The sequence below is a fragment of the Oncorhynchus nerka genome, linkage group LG14, assembly GCF_034236695.1.
Source record: "Oncorhynchus nerka isolate Pitt River linkage group LG14, Oner_Uvic_2.0, whole genome shotgun sequence".
Lineage (NCBI taxonomy): Eukaryota > Metazoa > Chordata > Actinopteri > Salmoniformes > Salmonidae > Oncorhynchus > Oncorhynchus nerka.
This window is the reverse complement of record NC_088409.1, coordinates 38207951-38228940: the sequence shown is the minus strand read 5'-3', so window position 1 is coordinate 38228940 and position 20990 is coordinate 38207951. Positions and strand designations below refer to the sequence as shown.

General features: G+C 42.5%; 1 protein-coding gene across 1 annotated transcript; it reads left to right on the top strand.

Annotated features, from left to right (window-relative positions):
- Positions 1 to 428: 428 nt before the first annotated feature.
- LOC115140986 (CREB-regulated transcription coactivator 2) lies at positions 429 to 20988 on the top strand. The gene is given in 15 exon segments (XM_029679536.2): positions 429 to 680; positions 3712 to 3813; positions 4019 to 4132; positions 4350 to 4411; positions 5504 to 5572; positions 5983 to 6083; positions 6278 to 6304; positions 6444 to 6573; positions 7410 to 7648; positions 9586 to 10064; positions 10763 to 11323; positions 14043 to 14117; positions 14249 to 14450; positions 14725 to 14808; positions 14811 to 20988. Coding segments are annotated over 15 exon segments (2532 nt in total). The 5' UTR covers positions 429 to 506; the 3' UTR covers positions 14924 to 20988.
- The last annotated feature ends 2 nt before the right edge of the window (positions 20989 to 20990 follow it).

Genomic DNA, 20990 nt, shown 5'->3' with positions numbered 1-20990 from the left:
ATGAGTATGATAGTGATCAGACAACCAGTCTGGCAGTGTATTTTCCTACTGAATAATCTGGTTTATATGCAGCCTTTTTATTTTGAGAAAACCAACCAATACAATAGTTGTATTTTGGAACAATTTAACGTTTTAAAAAAAAATCAATATCCATTACACAGTACTGTAATTTCTGTGTTGACCTAGCCTTACATAAAAAATAAAAAATAAACTACATGCCCCAGATTGGTTTGGGCGCTCACTTTCTCCTCCCCCCCACCAAGTCAGATGGTTTCGACTAGCTAGTTACCACAGCTACAAAGTCCAAATTGTCTGTCGTACAAATTCATGAAAACAAAAATAACTTTTTGGTCTTCATTTATGGTTAACTGTGTTGATGTTATGTTTAAAATCACATTTTAAGAAGATAAATTGTAGAAATAGGCGGCCCGTATCACTTTGTGGCTATAGTAACTAACCTTAGTGACAAGCCAGATCATCCCACTGCGTGAAGTCGTTCGGCAAATATGTCTGCTACGGATGTAGGCGGTTGTGGACCCGGAGCAGGACCCAGTTCGGGTGCTGGGTCCGGGGCATCAAACCCTCGAAAATTTAGCGAGAAAATAGCTCTACATACCCAACGTCAGGCTGAAGAGACTGCTGCTTTTCAGGAGGTTATGATGGATATCACCTCTACCAGGGTAAGTCGGAGGGGGAGGCAGGAGAGGAAAGCTGGAGTAAGTACAGGCCCGGGGCTTGTCAGGAGGGTAAACAAAAAATACGAAAATGATAAACCAATAGAAGTTTAGCGAAATAACTCTAGGCAAGAATGAACGTTATCCACGATTTTCCTTTATCTGTTGGAGTTTGAATGTCTTTCTAGTTATTTCACCTATCTAACGTTAACTACGATGTTGATCGCTATCTTATCTAACTTGTCAAAAGTGTAATGCGAACCAGCTAGTTAGTTAACTAAAGTTAGGGCTAGCTAACTAGTTTATTTACGCTAAGTTATCCATATGTGGCTAAGTAGTATTTCAAATTCAGTAGCTAATGTTAACTAGTTCGTTACGTTACTTAACGTTGGCTTGCTAACTACTTAGCAAGCTAATGTTAACGAGACATTGTAACGTTAGTTATAACTAACTGTTTTAATACATCTTCAAACCTGCTGAACTGTGTGACTGGTTGATAATGTTAGTTAACAGCCATGTTTTGGCTTAACGTTAGTTTTTCAGTGTTTAGCGAACTAGTTGGCCAGACAGACGGTGCATCAAGTGAAGTGGCACATAGTGGTTGCTGTCAACCACCACAGCAGAACAGATTGCAAACTCTTGGCATAACTGCAACCCACTCCATTATTTTTCAACCGAGTTTAACATTCACAAAATGGTATGTTTATAGGAACTCCACGGCTGTATTAAGTACGCCGATTCTGTTCCAAAACGGTTAGCAACGTTAACCGTTTACTCCAAATATACATTTTTGTTCAACGAAAACTAGTTTCTATTGGACAAATTCAGGTAGGTCCCGCCCCGTTTTTCATCGTTTGCGCTGTTCGTGTACGTTTGATTCTTTAACGTGTTTCCGTTGCAAGACATAATAAATACACCCCAGGGTTCATTCTAAGGATCTGTCAATTTGAAGTGAATAAAGTTTGAACTGCTTTTCAAACAGATACTAATTAATCATTTGGTTATTAATGAATTCAACATATATTTGTTTGAACATTCAATCTTTTAGAAGCATGATAATGGCCAGAATATCCCCCCTCTATGAATATCCTATATATTTTGAGGTGACTGTGATACAGACTGAGTGGGAGGAATAGAAAGGAGAAGAGTGGGCAAATCAAATTCAGTGATGACTCACCCTCCTAAATTGCATTGTTGGGCAGCACATTCAAGGGCTCAAGTCTTACACTGACTCATCCAAACCCCTCATACCACCCCACTTTCTTCATTCATGGTAATTCCCCTTTGCCATCTCAACCACTGTTGTTTCTGGGAATTCCTTTGAGTCCTGTCCTTTACAACCTCCCCATCTAATATACTTTTTGTCAGGGTGGTCAGCCTAATAGCAAGGCAGGCATGCGGTTACTGGTAAATGGAGACGGAGCATGCTGTGAAACTGATGTGCTATGTGTGTGCGAGAGAGAAGGCACAAACTATGGAGTAGAGTAATGCAGAATTACGCTGAGACTTCACTTTAAAATGTATGCCAAACAAAAACCATTGATTTAAAAGTTTAACAAACCATACAATTCTATGCACAATGACTACTTTGAACAATTTTCACAGTAAATAAAAAAACGTTTTATTTTAAAAACTGTACAGGCGCAAAGTTTCGTAACAGAATTATGGTAAATTCTCACTCAGTTTTATTTGTTTCCAGACTTTGGACCCCCATCCTGTAAATGTGCTTTTGTAAAATGTTCAGTGGAAATTGTTAAAAGTCAGTGTAAATCCGTTACCATGGATTTACCCACTTTCATTCATTCATTGTATTTATGAATCAATTTGGTTGTACAACCTGTATATGTGTGGAGAATTCATATTGTCATCAGTGTAAGGAATACTGAAAGCGCTAGCTACTTAAATCGTCTTCGCCTGCAAAAGAGAAAGGGGATTTAAAGATGGAATCTGCAGTAGGGGAAACAGCGCCACCTTCCGCCCCATGGCCATTGTTATTGCTTTTGTTTTGTTGACGAAGTGAAGGTGAGGAGCGTCACCCATAGAAAAAATTGTATCACATATTCTGCTGTTCTATCGCCTGTGCAGTGATGTCAGAGGGGAAAGAAACTGTGTTAACTTCTTTGTTGTTGTAATATCACAGTTTCACAATGAAGGATTCAAGCTTTAAGGCTTTTGGACATTTTTAGATGGGTTCGTAAAATATGACACAGTCGGCCTATCTTATTTGTATGCTGGAACAGTAGTGGTTCATATGAATCCATTTCAGAAGGGAACTTTGTAAGGGCAGATTTAATCTTAAGTCTTATGAAGACCTTGTCTCATTCTTCTGCTGTCATAATATTTTACACTGACAATGTCACATTTGGGAGGTACACAAAGCAGTATTTTCTCACTGTCACCTCACTGGAAATGTTTTGTCCTACTTGGAATGTATTAGGCAACTCCTGGGTGTTATTAGCAATATCCAATATACTGGTGGGGATATTGTTGCTTTGTGACTGTTTTCAAAGTTCTTATTTTTCTTAGAAATAATAATTTAACAGCTTTTCCTCAATACTTGTGGTTTTCCCTGTGAATGATTTGTCTTTTTATTTTTTTATTTTTTTACAATGATGAACTCACTGCCGTCTGTTTTAAAGGTTGAGAGACTGCATGAAAGATGTCAGAGGCAGGACAGCACATTTTATAAAATGTCAAGCTTTTACTCAAAAGAACAAGGTCTGAAAAGACACCAAGATGTTTGGCTGTCATTAATAAAAATGGCCAGATAGTGTCTTGCTAAAAGAACCGGCCAGCTCATTTCAATTATTCTATCGTGACATAGGACAACCACAGCTTTGCAGCTGATAAAGCACACTACAACAAACTCTTGAGGATCTTGTTACCCACTTGATTATCTCAATCCACTGATGTGGTTTCTGTCTCTGTGTAGGCTATGCAGCAATCCAGCAGTGAAGTATGTCAAGGGCACAAGTATTACAGTTTGTCTTACAAAATACATTATTCGTAAAGTCTTCATCTCCTCTTTGTTCTCCAGATCCAGGCTCAGAAAGTGCGTCTGGCTAGAACCCAGGGCCCCTACTATGGGGGCTCCCTACCCAACGTTAATCAGATCGGCAGGAACCCAGGCGACTTTCAGGTGAGAGAGGTTCACCTTTTTGTATCCTCAGTGTGTGTGTGTGGGTCCACATTAATATATAGCCTAAAAATCGATCCATACAATCACTTGACGCCAATTTAAACACCATGGCGTCTCTCCCTCTTCTCTTGCACCCCTCTTTATCCTCTCTCCCTTTGTTTCTCTGTTCTCCTACTTGTCTCCATCATCGGTCCCCCTCTCTTAGGGTTTGTTCCACTCTAACCTGGACTCCAGTCGCTCCACACGGCACCACGGCCTGGTAGAGCGGGTCCAGAGGGACAGACGCTTCATCTCCCCAGGGCGTCCCTACAGGAAACAAGTATCCTTCACAATACCTCTGAGACCAGAACATCTTCAGACCTTGTTGCACAATCTAGGAGCTAATCCAGAGTTTTGCTGGACTGCTTTGATGATATATTATTTTGTCATTTTCTGTGTTGTGCTGACCAAATCCCTTGTTGTTAATCTCTGATTGTGGATGAGAAGAGTAAAAAGTGTAACAATTTAGTTGTCGCCTTAACTTGTGTGCTCCTCAGGTGGACAGCTCTCCGTACAACTCAGCCTATCTGTCCCCGCCTCCGGACACCAGTTGGAGAAGGTAATGATCTGGAGTGGACCCCAATCTGCAGAGACATGGGTGTCCTCAGGGAGCCTGTTTTATTTTTTATGTATTGTGCTTAGTTGTTTTTCTCTGCAGCATTATAGCTTGGTCTCAGGTAACAATGCATGCTAACGCGATTGGGACTGACTAACAAGACACCTGATTTTAGCTTTCCTTCATAGCCTTGAATTTAGTTGCTTTTCAGAACTTTGTTTTATTTTCTACACTTTCCTCCCTTTTTTCTGGCATCCGAATACACTTACACTCTTTTTTTCCTTCAAGTTTTGGAAAGAAACTCGCACCTCTTCCCTTCTTGCCAATCCTCTTTTTTCTTTCTTTTTCTTTTCTTTCTTTCTCTGCTAAATGGAAAAGGACAAACTCTTTGAGAAAGGGAAACTGGCTTTGACATGGAATTATACGACTCTTACACACCTCCCAACAGTTCAGTTTTATCTTATTCTCTGAAAAAATAAAGGCATGTCGAGATGACTTATAAAGCAGCGTTGATGCATGAATGAAATGAAGGCCGCTCTAAACCAGCGTTTCTCATCCCTGCTTGCTTGGATGCTGCGCTTTGGGAAATAGCCTCCATCAATCAGGTGAATGGAGGGAGCTGCTCCTGAAGTTTGTTTGTGGTGGATTTGGCACAAGTCTGTCCGATTCTTTCCAGATCAGCACTGGGGCTGGAAACACTGATAAACATCTTTGTAAATTCAACTGACGTGAACCGATCGCTGCGAGACCCCAGTTTAGCAGAGAATTTAACAGCCTCTTTCATAATAGCCAGTCTTACATGAGCACACACGCATGAGCGCAAGCTCACTCTTGTGAAAGCATACATTTGTGCAGATGAGCATGCAGTAACACACACCCACAAATGCACTCAATTCACTCAATATTCTCTGTATCCAAAAAACAGCATCTATGGATGGGCCATGTGTTCTGTAGAATGTCAGTATCCCTCTCTTCCTCCCTCTATCTCTGCGCCTCCTATGCTCGCCGTTCGTCCCAAGCCTTCACTCTCTTTTATTTCTCTCTTTTAATCCTTCTCTGGAGAATAACGGCCATTTTTGTTGTTGATCACAAAAGGAACTGTTCGGGCAACTTCCCAGGAGACAAAAGCCAGTTGTTTCGCCTCCCCACCATGGCACTCAACAGGTGAATCCCACCATATCCATCTATCTTCTCTTCTCCCCTTCAACATAGGGCATCAACTCACTGTCCTGGGGCAGACATTAATAGACGATTGTGCCAGTGCAAGATATGACCATTCAAAGATCTTCCAAGAGCTTGTATATTGAATGAGTTTTTCCTTTTTATATTGAATGAATTTATATTTAAGCCTGAGTTCCAATATATCATGGATGGAGTTAGTTTGTGGCTGAGCAGAAACAAAAGTAAGGTAGTGATGTCATGATGTGGTTACCGGAGGACTTTTCTAATGAGTCATGGGTTGACTTGAATAGTTGGTTTCTGTTTGGTGAATGTGTATGTGGGTTGATGTGGCAATGGAAGGAGACCCCCTGGATATATCTTTCTCCTCTCCTGATGCCTTTTTCTATATGCAGGACCAACTCAGACTCTGCCCTCCACACCAGTGTGATGAACCCCCCTGCAGGAGACCCCTTCAACGCTGGACACACACTCACCCTTCAGGGCAGACTCACTGGTGAGGACTCACTAAAGACTAAACCAACAGCATATGTGTTTAGTTAACACATCGGAGTGGAGTTGGGGGTTTGCCACTGAGATAAGTGTCTGCTAAATTACCATATTGTTATAATTGTTTAAGTGTGATTGTGCCTTAAGCCCATTCCCAGTTTGCCTCGGTACTCTGACTTGTATCTCTCTGTGCTCCTCTAGGTCAGAGTGAAGGAGAGGGGAGAAGAAGTGAGTCTAACAGTCACAGTCGCTGTACACTAACAATTCTGTCCTACTTTAAACACACCACAAATAATCTTGACAATGGAAAATAAATCCTTATGACTTGGAGACATTGATTTGTGATCATGTTGTTTGTCATCCACAGTGTTTCCGTACCCAGTTCCCCCCATTGAGGAGAACATTCTGGATCAGGGCAAACTGCTTAAGCCCTGGGACACCAAGAAGTTGCCCCTGTTGTCTTCTCGACCCAAGTCCTGTGAAGTTCCCGGTATCAAGTAAGTCAATCCTTCTGAAACACATCCAAGTCATTTCTACAGATTTTCTCACAGGAGAGAATAACTTATGTGAAAATGTCTGTGGCTCTAGAAGTTTGCACACAATTATCTACAGAATTCTGTTTGTGCAGACACACAGTTATTAAAAACCTGCGATGTTGTGTGTTCATTTAGACCTAATGTAATTTGTTGTTGCTGCTTACATTAATGTGAAGCAGCAATATATGGAGGAGAGTCTGATAGGAGACATAGTATTGTACTATGGCTAGCGTGTGCCCTCAGGTATGACATATGAATGCATGGCTGATTTTCTGTTGAACACTTTCTGCTGATGTAAAAGCCTCAAGCTCAAGCTCCATTTTGTTTTCCATTGAAACATCCATTTGAAATATCTTCCTCTGTTCGTCTATCCTCCTCTTCTACGTCATGTCTAGCATGACTTTCGTTGCGCATTCTTTTATCTTTCTCTCATAGCTGGGGTTTAGATTGGAACGTGTGTGTAGTGGACATTATATTTTTTCCTCATTCGCTTGCGCTCTATCTCTCCATTTTTTTTTTTTTATTTCTCGTTCTCTCTCTGTAATTTATTATCTCGCTCGCTTTCTCCCTCTTGGTCTATTCTGTTATTTTTCTCTGTTGTTCTCTCTCTCTCTCTGTCTGTGTGTGTGTGTGCGTGTGTATGGAGGCTGCTGTTGGGTGTGGATCAGTTTAGCACTGGGACACTGAGGTCATCCTGTCTATAAATCACACGCCCCAGTGTCTAATTCTTGACGAATGTGAGACACCACTGTGGTTTCTCTTGTCTATCTAAATAGTTTCTCCATCTCCTCCTCCAGTATCTTCCCCTCCCCTGACCAGCAGTCCAGCACCCCCCATGCTCCCTCAGCCCTGAACACGGGGGGCTCCCTGCCCGACCTCTCCAGCCTGCACTTCCCGTCACCGCTGCCCACCCCGCTGGACCCAGACGAGCCGGGCTACCCTTCGTCCCTGAGTGGGGGCAGCAGCACGGGCAACCTAGCCTCCACCCTGACCCAGCTGGGCATCAATGCCAGCAACGCCTTCTGCCACTCGCCAGGTACAGGGAGGTACTATGGGACAGAGGCTGAAGCTTGTGTGTGTGTGTGTGCCATGTTGATCTTCAGCACTTCTCTCTTGCGTGTATGTTAGTGTGTGCGCTCATGCAGGCATGCTAGGAACAATACAACCCTTTCCGTCACACTAGTTAAAATGTCTAAGTTGTGACTCAAACGGAGGAAGCTAGTGGGTGTTGGTGCAAGAGGGATACAGGCCAATATTCATTTAGGTGGGCGCGTGCATGTAAGATGTATTTAGAAAGTGGAGGTAAAGTGCAGGGCTGTGCATTCTGAAAAAGTAGCTGCCCTCGGGCCCTATAAAATCCCTGATGCGGACAGAATCAGAGAATCCAGACAAAACGGAATTCAACAATATAAAAAAATGTATTGAACTTAGTAGGGAGTCAACTAAATGTATTGAACATTTATTAATTAGCCCAGGTTTATCATAAGACATGAACAGAATGCATCAGTGATTTGTATTTCCTGCAAATTTCTGAAGAGGCAATGAGAATTCCCCCATCTGTGTATGTGTGGTGCGCGCAGTTACCACTTTGTGTAGCTATTACCGTTGATGCTAATGAAACAGTCTTCTGGGAGATGGAAAAGCTTTCCCAAAAACCTACATTAAATGTTAACAACAAAGCCTATGCCTACCTGGCAGAATATCATGATTATTTGCATCAGTCCAGTGGTTGTTTGTTTTGCAAACTATCATAACAAAAACACAGCTGAACCGCCTCTTGCTAGCTGTGCATTGGAATTAAAGGGTAACTACACCCCAAAATCTAAATTTCAAAAACAATTCCCAGACCTCAAAAGTGGTCTCCTAATGTGGTTTAAGCATTGTTGTGGACTTAAAATCCTATTTAGTTGTTTTTCAATTCAAGTGTCATTTAGAGTATGAAAGCCTGAAAAAATCCCGCAGAAACAGAGACCTGTAAAACTCAGCGGAATGTGTCAAATTAACTAACCGCAATCAGGAAAGAAATTAAACAGATTTTATATGGCCCTACTGACCTTATCTGTGTTGAGGTGATTTGGCTGACCACACACAGGTAATGTTAACTTCAGTCTAGAGGCAAGGCCTAGGGTGCATGTCAATAGTCTGAGGTGGCTTGCTCTTCTCGTCTCTTGAGAAAACAGTATGGTGAATGCTTACCAGATATTTGCTGGTATTATTCTAGTTCTTTCACATCAGTGCAAATTAAGGATAGGAGATGATGAAAGGAAACCTAGTTTGACTCTTGAGATGCACCCTGCAGATCAGGGCCTCTTTAGGGGACTGAGCTAGCGTTGTACCTCCTGATATGATCGCCAGGATACAAACTGTTTGCAGTTTGTCATATTAAATGTTAAAACAATGAAATGTTGCAATACATTTTCATTGAATTTTAGATGTTTGTAGTCTTTTACACTGAACAAAAATATAAATGCAAAATGCAACAATTTCAAAGATTTTAGTTATTTGAAATGTAAGGAAACCAGACAATTGAAATAAATTCCTAATCAATGGATTTCACATGACTGGAAATACAGATATGCTTCTGTTCCTCACAGATAAAGTACCTTAAAACAAGGTAGGGGCGTGGAACAGAAAACCCAGTCAGTATCCGGTGTGACCACCATTTCCCACATCTCCTTTGCATAGAGTTGATCAGGCTGTTGATTGTGGCCTGTACTATTTTTGTCCCACTCCTTTTCAATGGCAAACAAATTTGTGCGCAAATTTGAGAGCTTTTTGTGCAAATGGAATTTTTTGGCTAAGGTTTATTTCAGCTCATGAAACTTGGGACCAACACTTTACATGTTGCGTTTATTTTTTTGTTCAGTCTATGTACTCATTACCACAACTTTTTACACCAGCACTGAAAATGTGTGTATTATTTTATGTAGCTCTATATTCAAATCTGTTTATCGGTCTTGTTTATTTGAACAGGTCTCCTGCTATCTCTTCAGGGGACTCTCAGTAACCCCTCCCTGCAGTCCTCGCTAAGCAACCCCAACATCCAATCATCTCTCAGCAGCCACTCCTTCCCCAACTCCCTCAGCTCCACCTCCTTGCACTCGTCGCTTAGCAACCCGTCCCTGCAGTCCTCCCTTAGCTCCTCCCCCTCCCTCCAGTCTTCCCTGAGCAACCAATCCCTGCACTCCTCCCTCAGCAACTCCTCCCTGAGTGGCCAGTCCCTCCACACCGCATCCAGTAACCCTAGTTACAATAGCGGGGTGGGAGGGTCCGGCTCGTGCTCCTCTTATTCGCCACTGCTAACTAGCCAGGGGCAGTCGCCTCTCAGCACGTTGCCACGGAGACGAGCTCAGCTCTCCCCTCTGATCCTACCCATGGGAGGGGAGTCTCGCCGACACCACTCCAAACAGTTCTCCCCCACCATCTCTCCTAACTTGTCCTCCATAACACAGGTAATGTCTACCTACGTTCTCCTTTTACCATGATTTAATCACAGGCCAGAATAAGCACTGCCCTGGGGTTGGGCGGTATCCAGATGTTCATACCTTCATGCCGTTCCTGTGCTGCACACACAACACAAATAGTAGACGTCAGGGATCTTGATCCAGGAGGGGATTTGTCTCTGCTGTAACCAAGAAGATTGATCTTGCAAGCTAGCCACTTAGTTAGCCTAAAGAACCTGACTAGACGTTAATTACTTCTCTCTCTGGTTGGAACTGTGCTATGCCAGAATGTGGACGCCACAGAGATATGCGAGATATGGCTCGGATAACGTACATCTATCCAGGAATAGGAGATGGCGCTGTACTCCTAATTATGATGAATCGAGTAGATTGAAATACTGCTAGTTTTTAACTAAACTGCCCTTTTCGTCAGCATGCAAGGGTAGTTGATGCTGCTATATTTATTAACCCACAGTACAAGTTGACTGTAGGTATTAAAAAATATATATATTCAAATTGATGAAAAAAAATTGCCCAATTGTTTTGACGGTATTGAAAATCATACTATGAGTATTTCAAAATACCCTGGTGTATATATAATTTATACTGTAAACCGCCCAAGCCTACACGGCACCATAACATTGGCCGACCTGCATGCCGATTGAGTTCGTATTCCATTTCCAATCAATGTGTTTATCTCCTCCCAGGGTGTCCCTCTGGACACCAGCAAACTCCCCATGGACCAGAGGCTCCCTCCCTACCCCTTCAGCCAACCCCAGCAGCAGCTTCATCAGCCAGGTCCTCCAGCATCCCATCAGCCCCAGCAGGCCTCTCAGGTAGGACAACAGCTCTCCCAGCCGTCCGTCGTACTGCAACAACAAAATCAACAACAGCATCAACACCATCAGCTGCATTTGCAACACCAGCTGCACCAGCAGCAATGTGCCCAGTCTCAGCAGGCCCTCCAGCAGCTGCACCTGCAGAACCTGCGCAATGCCCAGAACCAGCAGATGCAGCACCTGCAGCAGCACCATAGGGTGTCGGTCAAAATTGAGAAGCAGGGTGAGCAGGGCCAGAACTCTCAGTGCCTGCAGACGCAAGACCCGCAGTCAACCCAGCAGCAGCAACAACAACAGCAACAACAACAACAACAACAACAGGACCAGCAAGACCAACTGCAGCAGATGGAGCAGCAAAGGCAGCAGGGAAGTCTTCCCCAGCTGCAGCACATCAGCCACTCCCTGGCCACAGACCTGGGCCTCTACAACGTGAGTGGAGTCAGTGCTAGCCCATACACACAACACACTGCCGCCAATTGGCCCAATAAAGCCACAATTTCCTCTATGTCCTCCTACTATCGGTCCGTCACAGTTAACCTACCTCGCCTCTCTGGGGCAGAGGGGCATGACGGCCACCGTGGCTTGATGTTTTTATAAACACATGGTGTTTAAAGCAAGCGCAATGTTGTAGACGTTGGTTATGATAGAAACTGAGGTCAACTAGAATGATCCGGATGATGTAATCATCTGTACAGTTATTATCAAGACAATAACCAGTGACAGCCTGATGGCTTCTGGTTACACCAGGACATATTTTTTTAAAGAGTTTACTCTGTCATCTAGCTAGAATTAGCTCACTATTTTGTATTGCATATTTGTGTAATCAGTTAATTTATTTATACATTTGGCCATGCAAATTGATCACTGTTCAGCCTCTTAGTGTGTGACATCCTCAAGTATCAAATAGTATAATATCATCTCTTTACACTTGACACATTACTCTGCTGTCATGTGATATACAGTACCAGTCAAAAGTTTGGACACCTACTCATTCCAGGGTTTTTCTTTATTTTTACTATTTTCTACATTGTAGCATAATAGTGAATACATCAAAACCATGAAATAACACACATGGAATCATGTAGTAACCAAAAAAGTGTTAAACAGATCAAAATATATTTTATATTTGAGATTCTTCAAAGTAGCCACTCTTTGTCTTGATTACAGCTTTACACACTCTCTCAACTAGCTTCATGAGGTAGTCACCTGGAATGAATTTCAATTTGTTAAAAGTTCATTTGTGGAATTTCTTTCCTTAATGCGTTTGAGCCAATCACTTTTGTTGACAAGGTAGGGGTGGTATACAGAAGCTAGCCCTATTTGGTAAAAGACCAAGTCCAGCTCAAATAAGCAAAGAGAAACGACAGTCCATCATTACTTTAAGACATGAAGGTCAGTCAATCCAGAACTTTGAAAGTTTCTTGAAGTGCAGTAGCAAAAACCATCAAGCGCTATGATGACACTGGCTCTCATGAGGACTGCCACAGGAAAGGACGACCCAGAGTTACCTCTGCTGCAGAGGATAAGTTCATTAGAGTTAACTGCACCTCAGAAATCGGTAATTAACTGCACCTCAGATTGCACCTCAAAGAGTTCAAGTAACAGACACATCTCAACATCAACTGTAAAGAGGAGACTGTGTGAATCAGGCCATCATGGTCGAATTTCTGCAAAGAAACCTCTACTAAAGGACACCAATAAGAAGAGACTTGCTTGGGCCAAGAAACATGAGCAAAGGACATTAGACCGGTAGAAATCTGTCCTTTGGTCTGATGAGTCCAAATTTGAGAATTTTGGTTCCAACTGCCGTGTCTTTGTGAGACGCAGAGTAGGTGAATGGATGATCTCTGCATGTGTGGTTCCCACCGTGAAGTATGGAGGTGTGGGGGTGCTTCAAGGCACACTTAACCAGCATAGCTACCACCGCATTCTGCAGCAATATGCCATCCCATCTGATTTGCGCTTAGGGAAAGGGGGATACCTAGTCAGTTGTACAACTGAATGCATTCAACTGAAATGTATCTAACGCATTTAACCCAACCCCTCTGAATCTGAGAGGTGTGGGAGGCTGCCATAATCGACATCTACTTCTTCGGTGCCCGGGGAACAGTGGGTTAACTGTCTTGCTCGGGCAGAACGACAGATTTTTACCTTGTCAGCTCGGGCTTAGTGGGACAATCATTTGTTTTTCAACAGGACAATGACCCAACACACCTCCAGGCTGTATAAGGGCTATTTGACCAAGAAGGAGAGTGATTGAGTGCTACTTCAGATGACCTGGCCTCCACAATCACCCAACCTCAACCCAAATGAGATGGTTTGGAATGAGTTGGACTATAGAGTGAAGGAAAAGCAGCCAACAAGTTCTCAGCATATGTGGGAACTCCTTCCAGACTGTTGGAAAAGCATTCCAGGTAACTACCTCATGAAGCTGGTTGAAAGAATACAAAGCTGTCAAGGCAGAGTGGCTACTTTGAAGAATCTCAAATATATTTTGATTTGTTTAACACTTTTTTTTTAGTTACTACATGATTCCATATGTGTTATTTCATAGTTTTGATGTCTTCACTATTATCTACAATGCAGAAAATAGTAAAGAAAATAGAGAAAAACCCTTGAATGAGTAGGTGTCCAAACTTTTGACTGGTACTGTATTTAAAACAGAACTTAGGCTATTCAAGAGGCCATCTTGTTATAACTGTGGCTCAATAATTTCCTACTTGATGCTTCACATTTCCTGGACCTGTATAGCTTCTCAATACATTTCCAATGCTCACTCAAGTCTCAACTTGGTTCCATAACTTGCCACTGGAGATTGTTTCACAACATCCTTCTGACTTTGAACATGCTCACAATTTGCGGTGTGCGGTGTGTGAAACTTGAGAGGGAACGCTGATGTCATGCCCAAGTGAGGTGAAATGGATCCTGGGCCCTGTTGTTGAATGTCTCTATTAATAGTAGTCCAGAGAGCTGACTGTCTTAGTGTGCTGAAGGGCTGTGACATTGGGACCACAGTGAAATTGGCCTGTAGCATCAATGAAGCCCCACTTCACTGCTACAGTCATGTTGTAGGTGATGTCACTCAACATAACTTGGTATGACGTATTGTTCTGTCTTTACACTAAAGTACCTGTGTTTTGTGTTGTAGGACACATTACTGTTAAACTCTCTGTTGGATGATCCCTACCTGGGCCTGCAGATCGCCTCCAGACAGAACCAGCAGGTATACCATTTCTGCAGACACTATTTCTCTCAGGCTCATATTTGTATTGACTACTGCACCTCTGCTTTCATTGCTGAGTTCTGTTGTACTGTATTTGTCTGCCTGAGTTCACATTTGGTGTTTTGTCTCAGTTCAACATGGAGACTCCGGGAGACAGCCTGTCGTTCAACCACGGTGGCTTGGGCTGTGGGAGTGGTAGAAAAGGCCAGGAGGAATCCTACCACCCCAACCATGGCTTCCTGGAGCTCCACGACTCAGGGGATAGGCAGCACTTTAACAACCAGAACTTTGGGGGAGAGGGATGCCACAACGTCCCTAACATCATCCTCACAGGTGAGATCTGGGCTACCACTTCAGCTATTACTCCCCTGTAGGAGAGAAATGCTTTCCAAGTACATAATTATAACTACAACTAACACTAACCCTGAGTGGCTCAGTTGGTAGAATATGGCACTTACAATGTAAAGGGTTGTGGATTTGGTTCCCGCTGGGGCCACCCATTCGAAAACGTATGCACTCATGACTGAAAGTCCCTTTGGATAAAAGCGTCTGCTAAATGGCACATTTATTATTATTTATTACTAGCCCTCTTTTCTTTCTTCACCAGGAGACAGTTCGTTGGGCCTTTCCAAGGAGATCGCCAGCGCCCTGTCCCACGTGCCAGGGTTTGAGATGGACTCATTTGCTCTGGACAACCCCTCAGGATGGACCCCCTGGCCCTTGAAGGGCTGGGCATGCTGGACGGGGACTTCATGCTGACCGACCCCGCCGTGGAAGACTCCTTCCGCTCCGACCGCCTCAAGTGACCCTCCCCCAGGAGTGGATACGGAGGAGTGAGGAGGGAAGGGGGTTGGAACGACCCCAGACTGAAGTGGAACAGGTGGGGTTGAGCCCTGCTTTGTTTCCCCCTTCTTGGCGATTGACCCAACCACAGCATCTGCAAATAAAAGGTCAGGTGGGAGGTTTTGGACAGTCTAGTGCAGGGATCTCTGACTGGTCACGGAGAGAAACTGGGAAGCAGGCTGTTGTTCTACCACAGCACTAATACACCTGTCAATCTTAAATCTGGATCTTGATTATTTGAATCGGGTGTGTTAGTGCTGGGCTTGAATAGAATTCTACATGCTCTCCAGGACCAGAGTTGGAGGCACCTGGTCTAGTGGGGACGTCTCCACATGCTTTTTGTGAGGTGATGTGGTGGTGGGGAAGGTTGGAGGACAGGACTGACATGTCAGTGGTGGAGCAAGTTCGTTTATGGTTCTTTCCGCTACATCCAGGCAGTTATCGAAAATGCACTTGTGATGCTTAAGAGAAAAAAAGAAAATATGGGCATTAGCTTGTACGAGTCTTATCTGCATGTAAACAAATGCACTTCGGATAATGCATAAACGCAGGGATCACGCATGAGGTCAGTTACACTTGAAAATGCCGTCTTAAAAAACATACCATATGCATTCTCTGAGACAGGACTTTCCCGACTGGTCTTTCGGCTTTGTCTGTCTGTGTTCCATCATTCCAACGCCAGTATGGGGAGGCTGGAATATCGGCCATGTTCGCCATCTTTCTACTGCAAGAACACACAGTAGATCTGGGTTATTTTCTGGATTACATCAACCCAACCAGAGACTGTTCAACCAATAGTTGCCAATTGACATGTCATTAAGTGTTTCCATTTGATGTAAGTTTGGTGAAGGTAATTCAATGGCGGGCCTTGCTAGCTATAGTTCAGATATGGTTCAGTCTTTCAACGGACAAGAGAAGAGTTTTTGTTTTTGGAGAGGTGACTTTCTCAGTCCCTTGGGACAAGTTGGCACTTATTCATTTTAGTGTCTGGACGGCATATCCGTCTGTAAGATTATCACTGTGTCTGTGTTCAAGACCCAGATAAATTGACCTTTCTCATTTAACGTCTGTTAACTTGAATCGTCTTGATGGTTCCTAATTGAAAAAAATGTACTAAATCAATCGTCTAAGGATATTGTCCTCATATTGAACCAAGTAGTCCACAGAATCCATTATCCAACTCTCCTGTCTATAAAAAAACAACACAGAAAATAACACATTTCATTGCACCTGTCTGGTGTGTGACAAAATATTTTTGTATTTTTTTAAACATTTTTATATGTCCCAACATGACTGCTGTTGCCATTCTGCCAGCCTGCTTCTATACCATTGAGCTTCTCAGTAAGTTTAAGCTGAGGACCTTTTGCTATGTACCACCCCTGTGTGCCTGCTATCTTCCCCTCAGATCTTAGACCTACCCCCTTCTGCACATTTCCTTTAAAGCAACTAGGGACTGTTTGTTTTTAAATGTGCTATTGACAAAGTGTCTGCCTTCCATCAAGAGAATTGGCATTGTTGATATGAAAAAGGCAGAGGAAAAGGAAAAGCCCTCAATACATTTCAATTACATGAATTGGAGTTGTATGTTTTATCATTGAGTAATTGGGAAACGGCAAGGCCAAAACCAAGTAGACTAATGCATAGCAACATTTTTGCCATAGTATATATTTTAACTGCTACTACTATCCTAAGGCCTTGGAGCTTTAGTGTCCGTTTTAGTCAGGTAATCCTAGCCACTGTGATTGACACCTCTAACCCCTCCCACCTGCTGCACCTGTCTTGCCAGAGCCAGATTATAGTAACATATTTTTATGTAACAAAGTAGTTATTACTATGAAGTTTTATTTTTTAATTAAAGGTGGTCTGCCTTTGTATATAAATGGATAAATAATTGAGAGTATATTTAAGAAGAGAAGCCTTTTGGTTGCGCAACACCCTGAAACCGGTTGCATGATTTGAAAAGCATCAGGTTCTGAAAAATGTAGTCCATTTGCTATGCAAAGTGTTCTTGTGCATGTCTCTCGTGTGACTGTCTGGGAGTTGCCAAATACATTTTTTTATTTAGTACATTTGCAAGTAGTACATTTGCATCATACTATTGTAGTGAAAATACATTTTTTTTAAACTAATTTTTGGGGGCTTTTTTATTGGTTTTTAAATGGTCATATTTTGCTTTGGTGACAATGTTTGATATTGGTGTCTGAAGACTACTGTAAGTTTAACATTGTGTGGCAGCAACAGGAAGTTAGTGCTTGAGATAATATCGTTAAACTTTCATAATGACAAAGGTTATGGAAATCAGCCCTTTTTTCCAGTGTGGACTGAAAGAGGCCATGTTTGACAGACTTAATAAACACAAGCATTGCAATTTGGATATAGAAAGCTGTATGCAACTGTTAAATCATAGATTGGTGGTAACATCCATCCTAAAATTAAGTAGTGCTGTTCTGAAGTTGTGCTAACATAGAGTTTAACCCCCTTATTGACAGATATTGAAGTACCTCTAATTACCGGTGTGCTTTATTTCAACCATATCGCTTTTACACTGATCATATGAGCCAAATGCAAATATTTTTTGACAGGAGTGGTGGTTGAAGTGGTTTGACTATCAAACCTATGGTAAAACCCATTCACGACTGCCCCCTATCCAACAGTAATAGTGTGGGTTTGCAAAGTCTCCTTTTACCACTGTGAGCCAATGTTGTGCCTCGATGTAAACTCAGCAAAAAAAGAAACGTCCTCACTGTCAACTGCGTTTATTTTCAGGAAACTTAACATGTGTAAATATTTGTATAAACATAACATTCAACAACTGAGACATAAACTGAACAAGTTCCACAGATATGTGACTAACAGAAATTGAATAATATGTCCCTGAACAAAGGGGGAGAGGGGGAGGGTAAAATCAAAAGTAACAGTCAGTATCTGGTGTGGCCACCAGCTGCATTAAGTACTGCAGTGCATCTCCTCCTCAAGGATTGCACCAGGTTTCCGAGTTCTTGCTGTGAGATTTCTGGGGGGAATGGCCCTAGCCCTCACCCTCCAATCCAACAGGTCCCCAGACATGCTCAATAGGATTGAGATCTGGGCTCTTTGCTGGTCATGGCAGAACACTGACATTCCTTTCCTGCAGGAAATCACTCACAGAATGAGCAGTATGGCTGGTGGCATTGTCATGCTGGAGGGTCATGTCAGGATGAGCCTGCAGGAAGGGTACCACATGAGAGAGGAGGATGTCTTCCCTGTAAGGTACAGGGTTGAGATTGCCTGCAATGACAACAAGCTCAGTCTGATGATGCTGTGACCATGACGGACCCCCCCACCCCCCACAAATCTGTCCAGCTCCAGAGTACAGACCTCGTTGTAACGCTCATTCTTTCAACGATAAACGCGAATGAGACAAAACCGCGACTCGTCAGTGAAGAGCACTTTTTTGCCAGTCCTGTCTGGTCCAGCGACGGTGGGTTTGTGCCCGTAGGTGACGTTGTTGCCGGTGATGTCTGGTGAGGACCTGCCTTACAACAGGCCTACAAGCCCTCAGTCCAGCCTCTCTCAGCCTATTGCGGACAGTCTGAGCACTGATGGAGGGATGATGAGTTCCTGGTGTAACTCGGGCAGTTGTTGTTGCCATCCTGTACCTATCCTGCATGTGTGTTGTTTGGCTGTACCGATCTTGTGCAGGTGTTGTTACACGTGGTCTGCCACTGCGAGGACGATCAGCTGTCCGTCCTGTCTCCCTGTAGCGCTGTCTTAGGCTTCTCATAATACGGACATTGCAATTTATTGCCCTGGCCACATCTGCAGTTCTCATGCCTCCTTGTAGCATGCCTAAGGCACGTTCACGGAGATGAGCAGGGACCCTGGGCATCTTTCTTTTTAATTGCCTACCGTCTGTAAGCTGTTAGTGTCTTAACGACCGTTCCATAGGTGCATGTTCAGTAATTGTTTATGGTTCATTGAACAACATAGGAAACAGTGTTTAAACCCTTTACAATGAAGATCTGTGAAGTTATTTAGATTGCTTCGAATTATCTTTGAAGACGGTGTACTGAAAAAAAGGACGTTTCTTTTTTTGCTGAGTTTATATCTTGCTTCTTACTAGGCTGGTGGTGTTGGTAAGACCACAAGTCATTTTGAAGAGTCATAATCATGCATTTCCAATTTAGCCATTTAATGAGGAGGTATAACAAATATCAAGTTAGCGTGAAAATCATATTTGAAAGTGTTAGAAGTTTTTCTGCATTGCTTAGTCCTGTGTTCCCTATTTTCTGTGGCAGGTTTCCTGTATTTTCAGATTTAGTTTAGTTCTGCACTGTGGACCATTCCCAACCAAAACTGAAAAGATTATTTTGAAATTATATTTGAATTGATAGGCTATATAATGTAGATTTGAATGAGTCCTTTTTTAAGTGGACTGTAGGGTAGAGTGGATGAAATGTCTTGTCTGTTTAGAAGGAATCATGTAAGTGTGGCTAGTATATTTTAGATTGGGTCTGAAGGGTATTCTGATGAAGTACCAGTTAGTTTCAGGGTCAGCGCTGGCAGTTGACTCGAGAGGTGTGAGAACAGACTTGAAATGCAGAGAAAGTAATTTTATTGTTTTCACTGTTATTCTGCACTTTGTCATTTAAAAACCCAAGAGCACGCCCGCCATTGGTTGTCTTGCTTGATTAGTCCATGGTGATGCATGTTTGCTCTACCAGTTGTTTGATTTAGAATCTGTGACAATGTTACGCAATGCCTCCGAGAGATATCACTTTGCCAATATAGTTGGCTTGTTGAAAAAATTTCTAAAGGCAATTATTTAAATGTTTTTTATTTTACTTTTATTTAACTAGGCAAGTCAGTTAAGAACAAATTATTATTTACAATGACGGCCTGCCCCGGCCAAAGCCTAACCCGGACGACGCTGGGCCAATTGTGTACGGCCCTATGGGACTCCCCATCACGGCTGGTTATGATACAGCCTGGAATCGAACCAGGGTCTGTAGTGACACCTCTAGCACTGTGATGCAGTGCCGTAGACCACAATTATCATGTGTATCCTAAAGTTTGAATGTGTACACTGCAGTTTTTAGTTACTGAGGAAAGGAGAAATATGTGCTCTTATGTTTTCCCCCTCAGTATTAGTTAGTTATACCAAGTTAATTTGTCTAGTCTTGGCAATTCTTCACAGCTGCAATTTGATGTTTCAGCTGTCAAGCTTATAGAGAGCAATAGTAATGTGTTTTTTTTGTAGGCACTAATGGAGCTAGGCTTACTCCACCATGTCTTGCTGGCCAAAGCCTATGGATAAATTATTTTGGAGTTTGTTTTGATAAATACAAAAAACAAGGCCTGTGTGATCTTACGTTTTGTTCTATGAGATCATCTTCATCACCTAAAGTACATTTTTTGTGAATTTTGAAGCATTTATGTAATCAAAATAACCACAAAGGGTTCATAATTCATAAAGGTCATGTTAACAGACACATATCTCATCGAACAAAGCATATACAATCATCAAAGGATGTGTTAATTAACCTCAGACCTTATTTGCGGCGTTTAGCCCCAAACCTCATTAATTTCCACTATAGGAACGGCTGAACGAACCTGAGGTTTCATTTCCGATTTTTAGGACTACATGGAGGCTCTGCGCTCACAACTTCATAGATCTCTCAGCATTATGCAATAACATTGTAGTTGAAGACCATGCACGGCAATAACATTGCCAGTAGGGGTTGCTGTTGAACAGTGAAGTTATGTGTGATAGGGATCAGTCAGATGGCCATGTTAATTGCTGTTATTGTTCAGTGTATTTTACGGTTGTAATAAAAACATTTTTGCTTTATGTTTAGGGTCAAAACCATATGTATTTTGCGTTTTCAGAGGAATACATTTAAATGTTTATTTTAAGTGTTTAATTTGTAATATCCAGGGAACCCATGTATGTTGTAAATACTGTTCCTAAACCACTGTGCATCTTAAACCTAACAAGAAAATTTGTACCTTAACATTATTTTACAAAAAATAAAAAATCCTGTCAAAGGC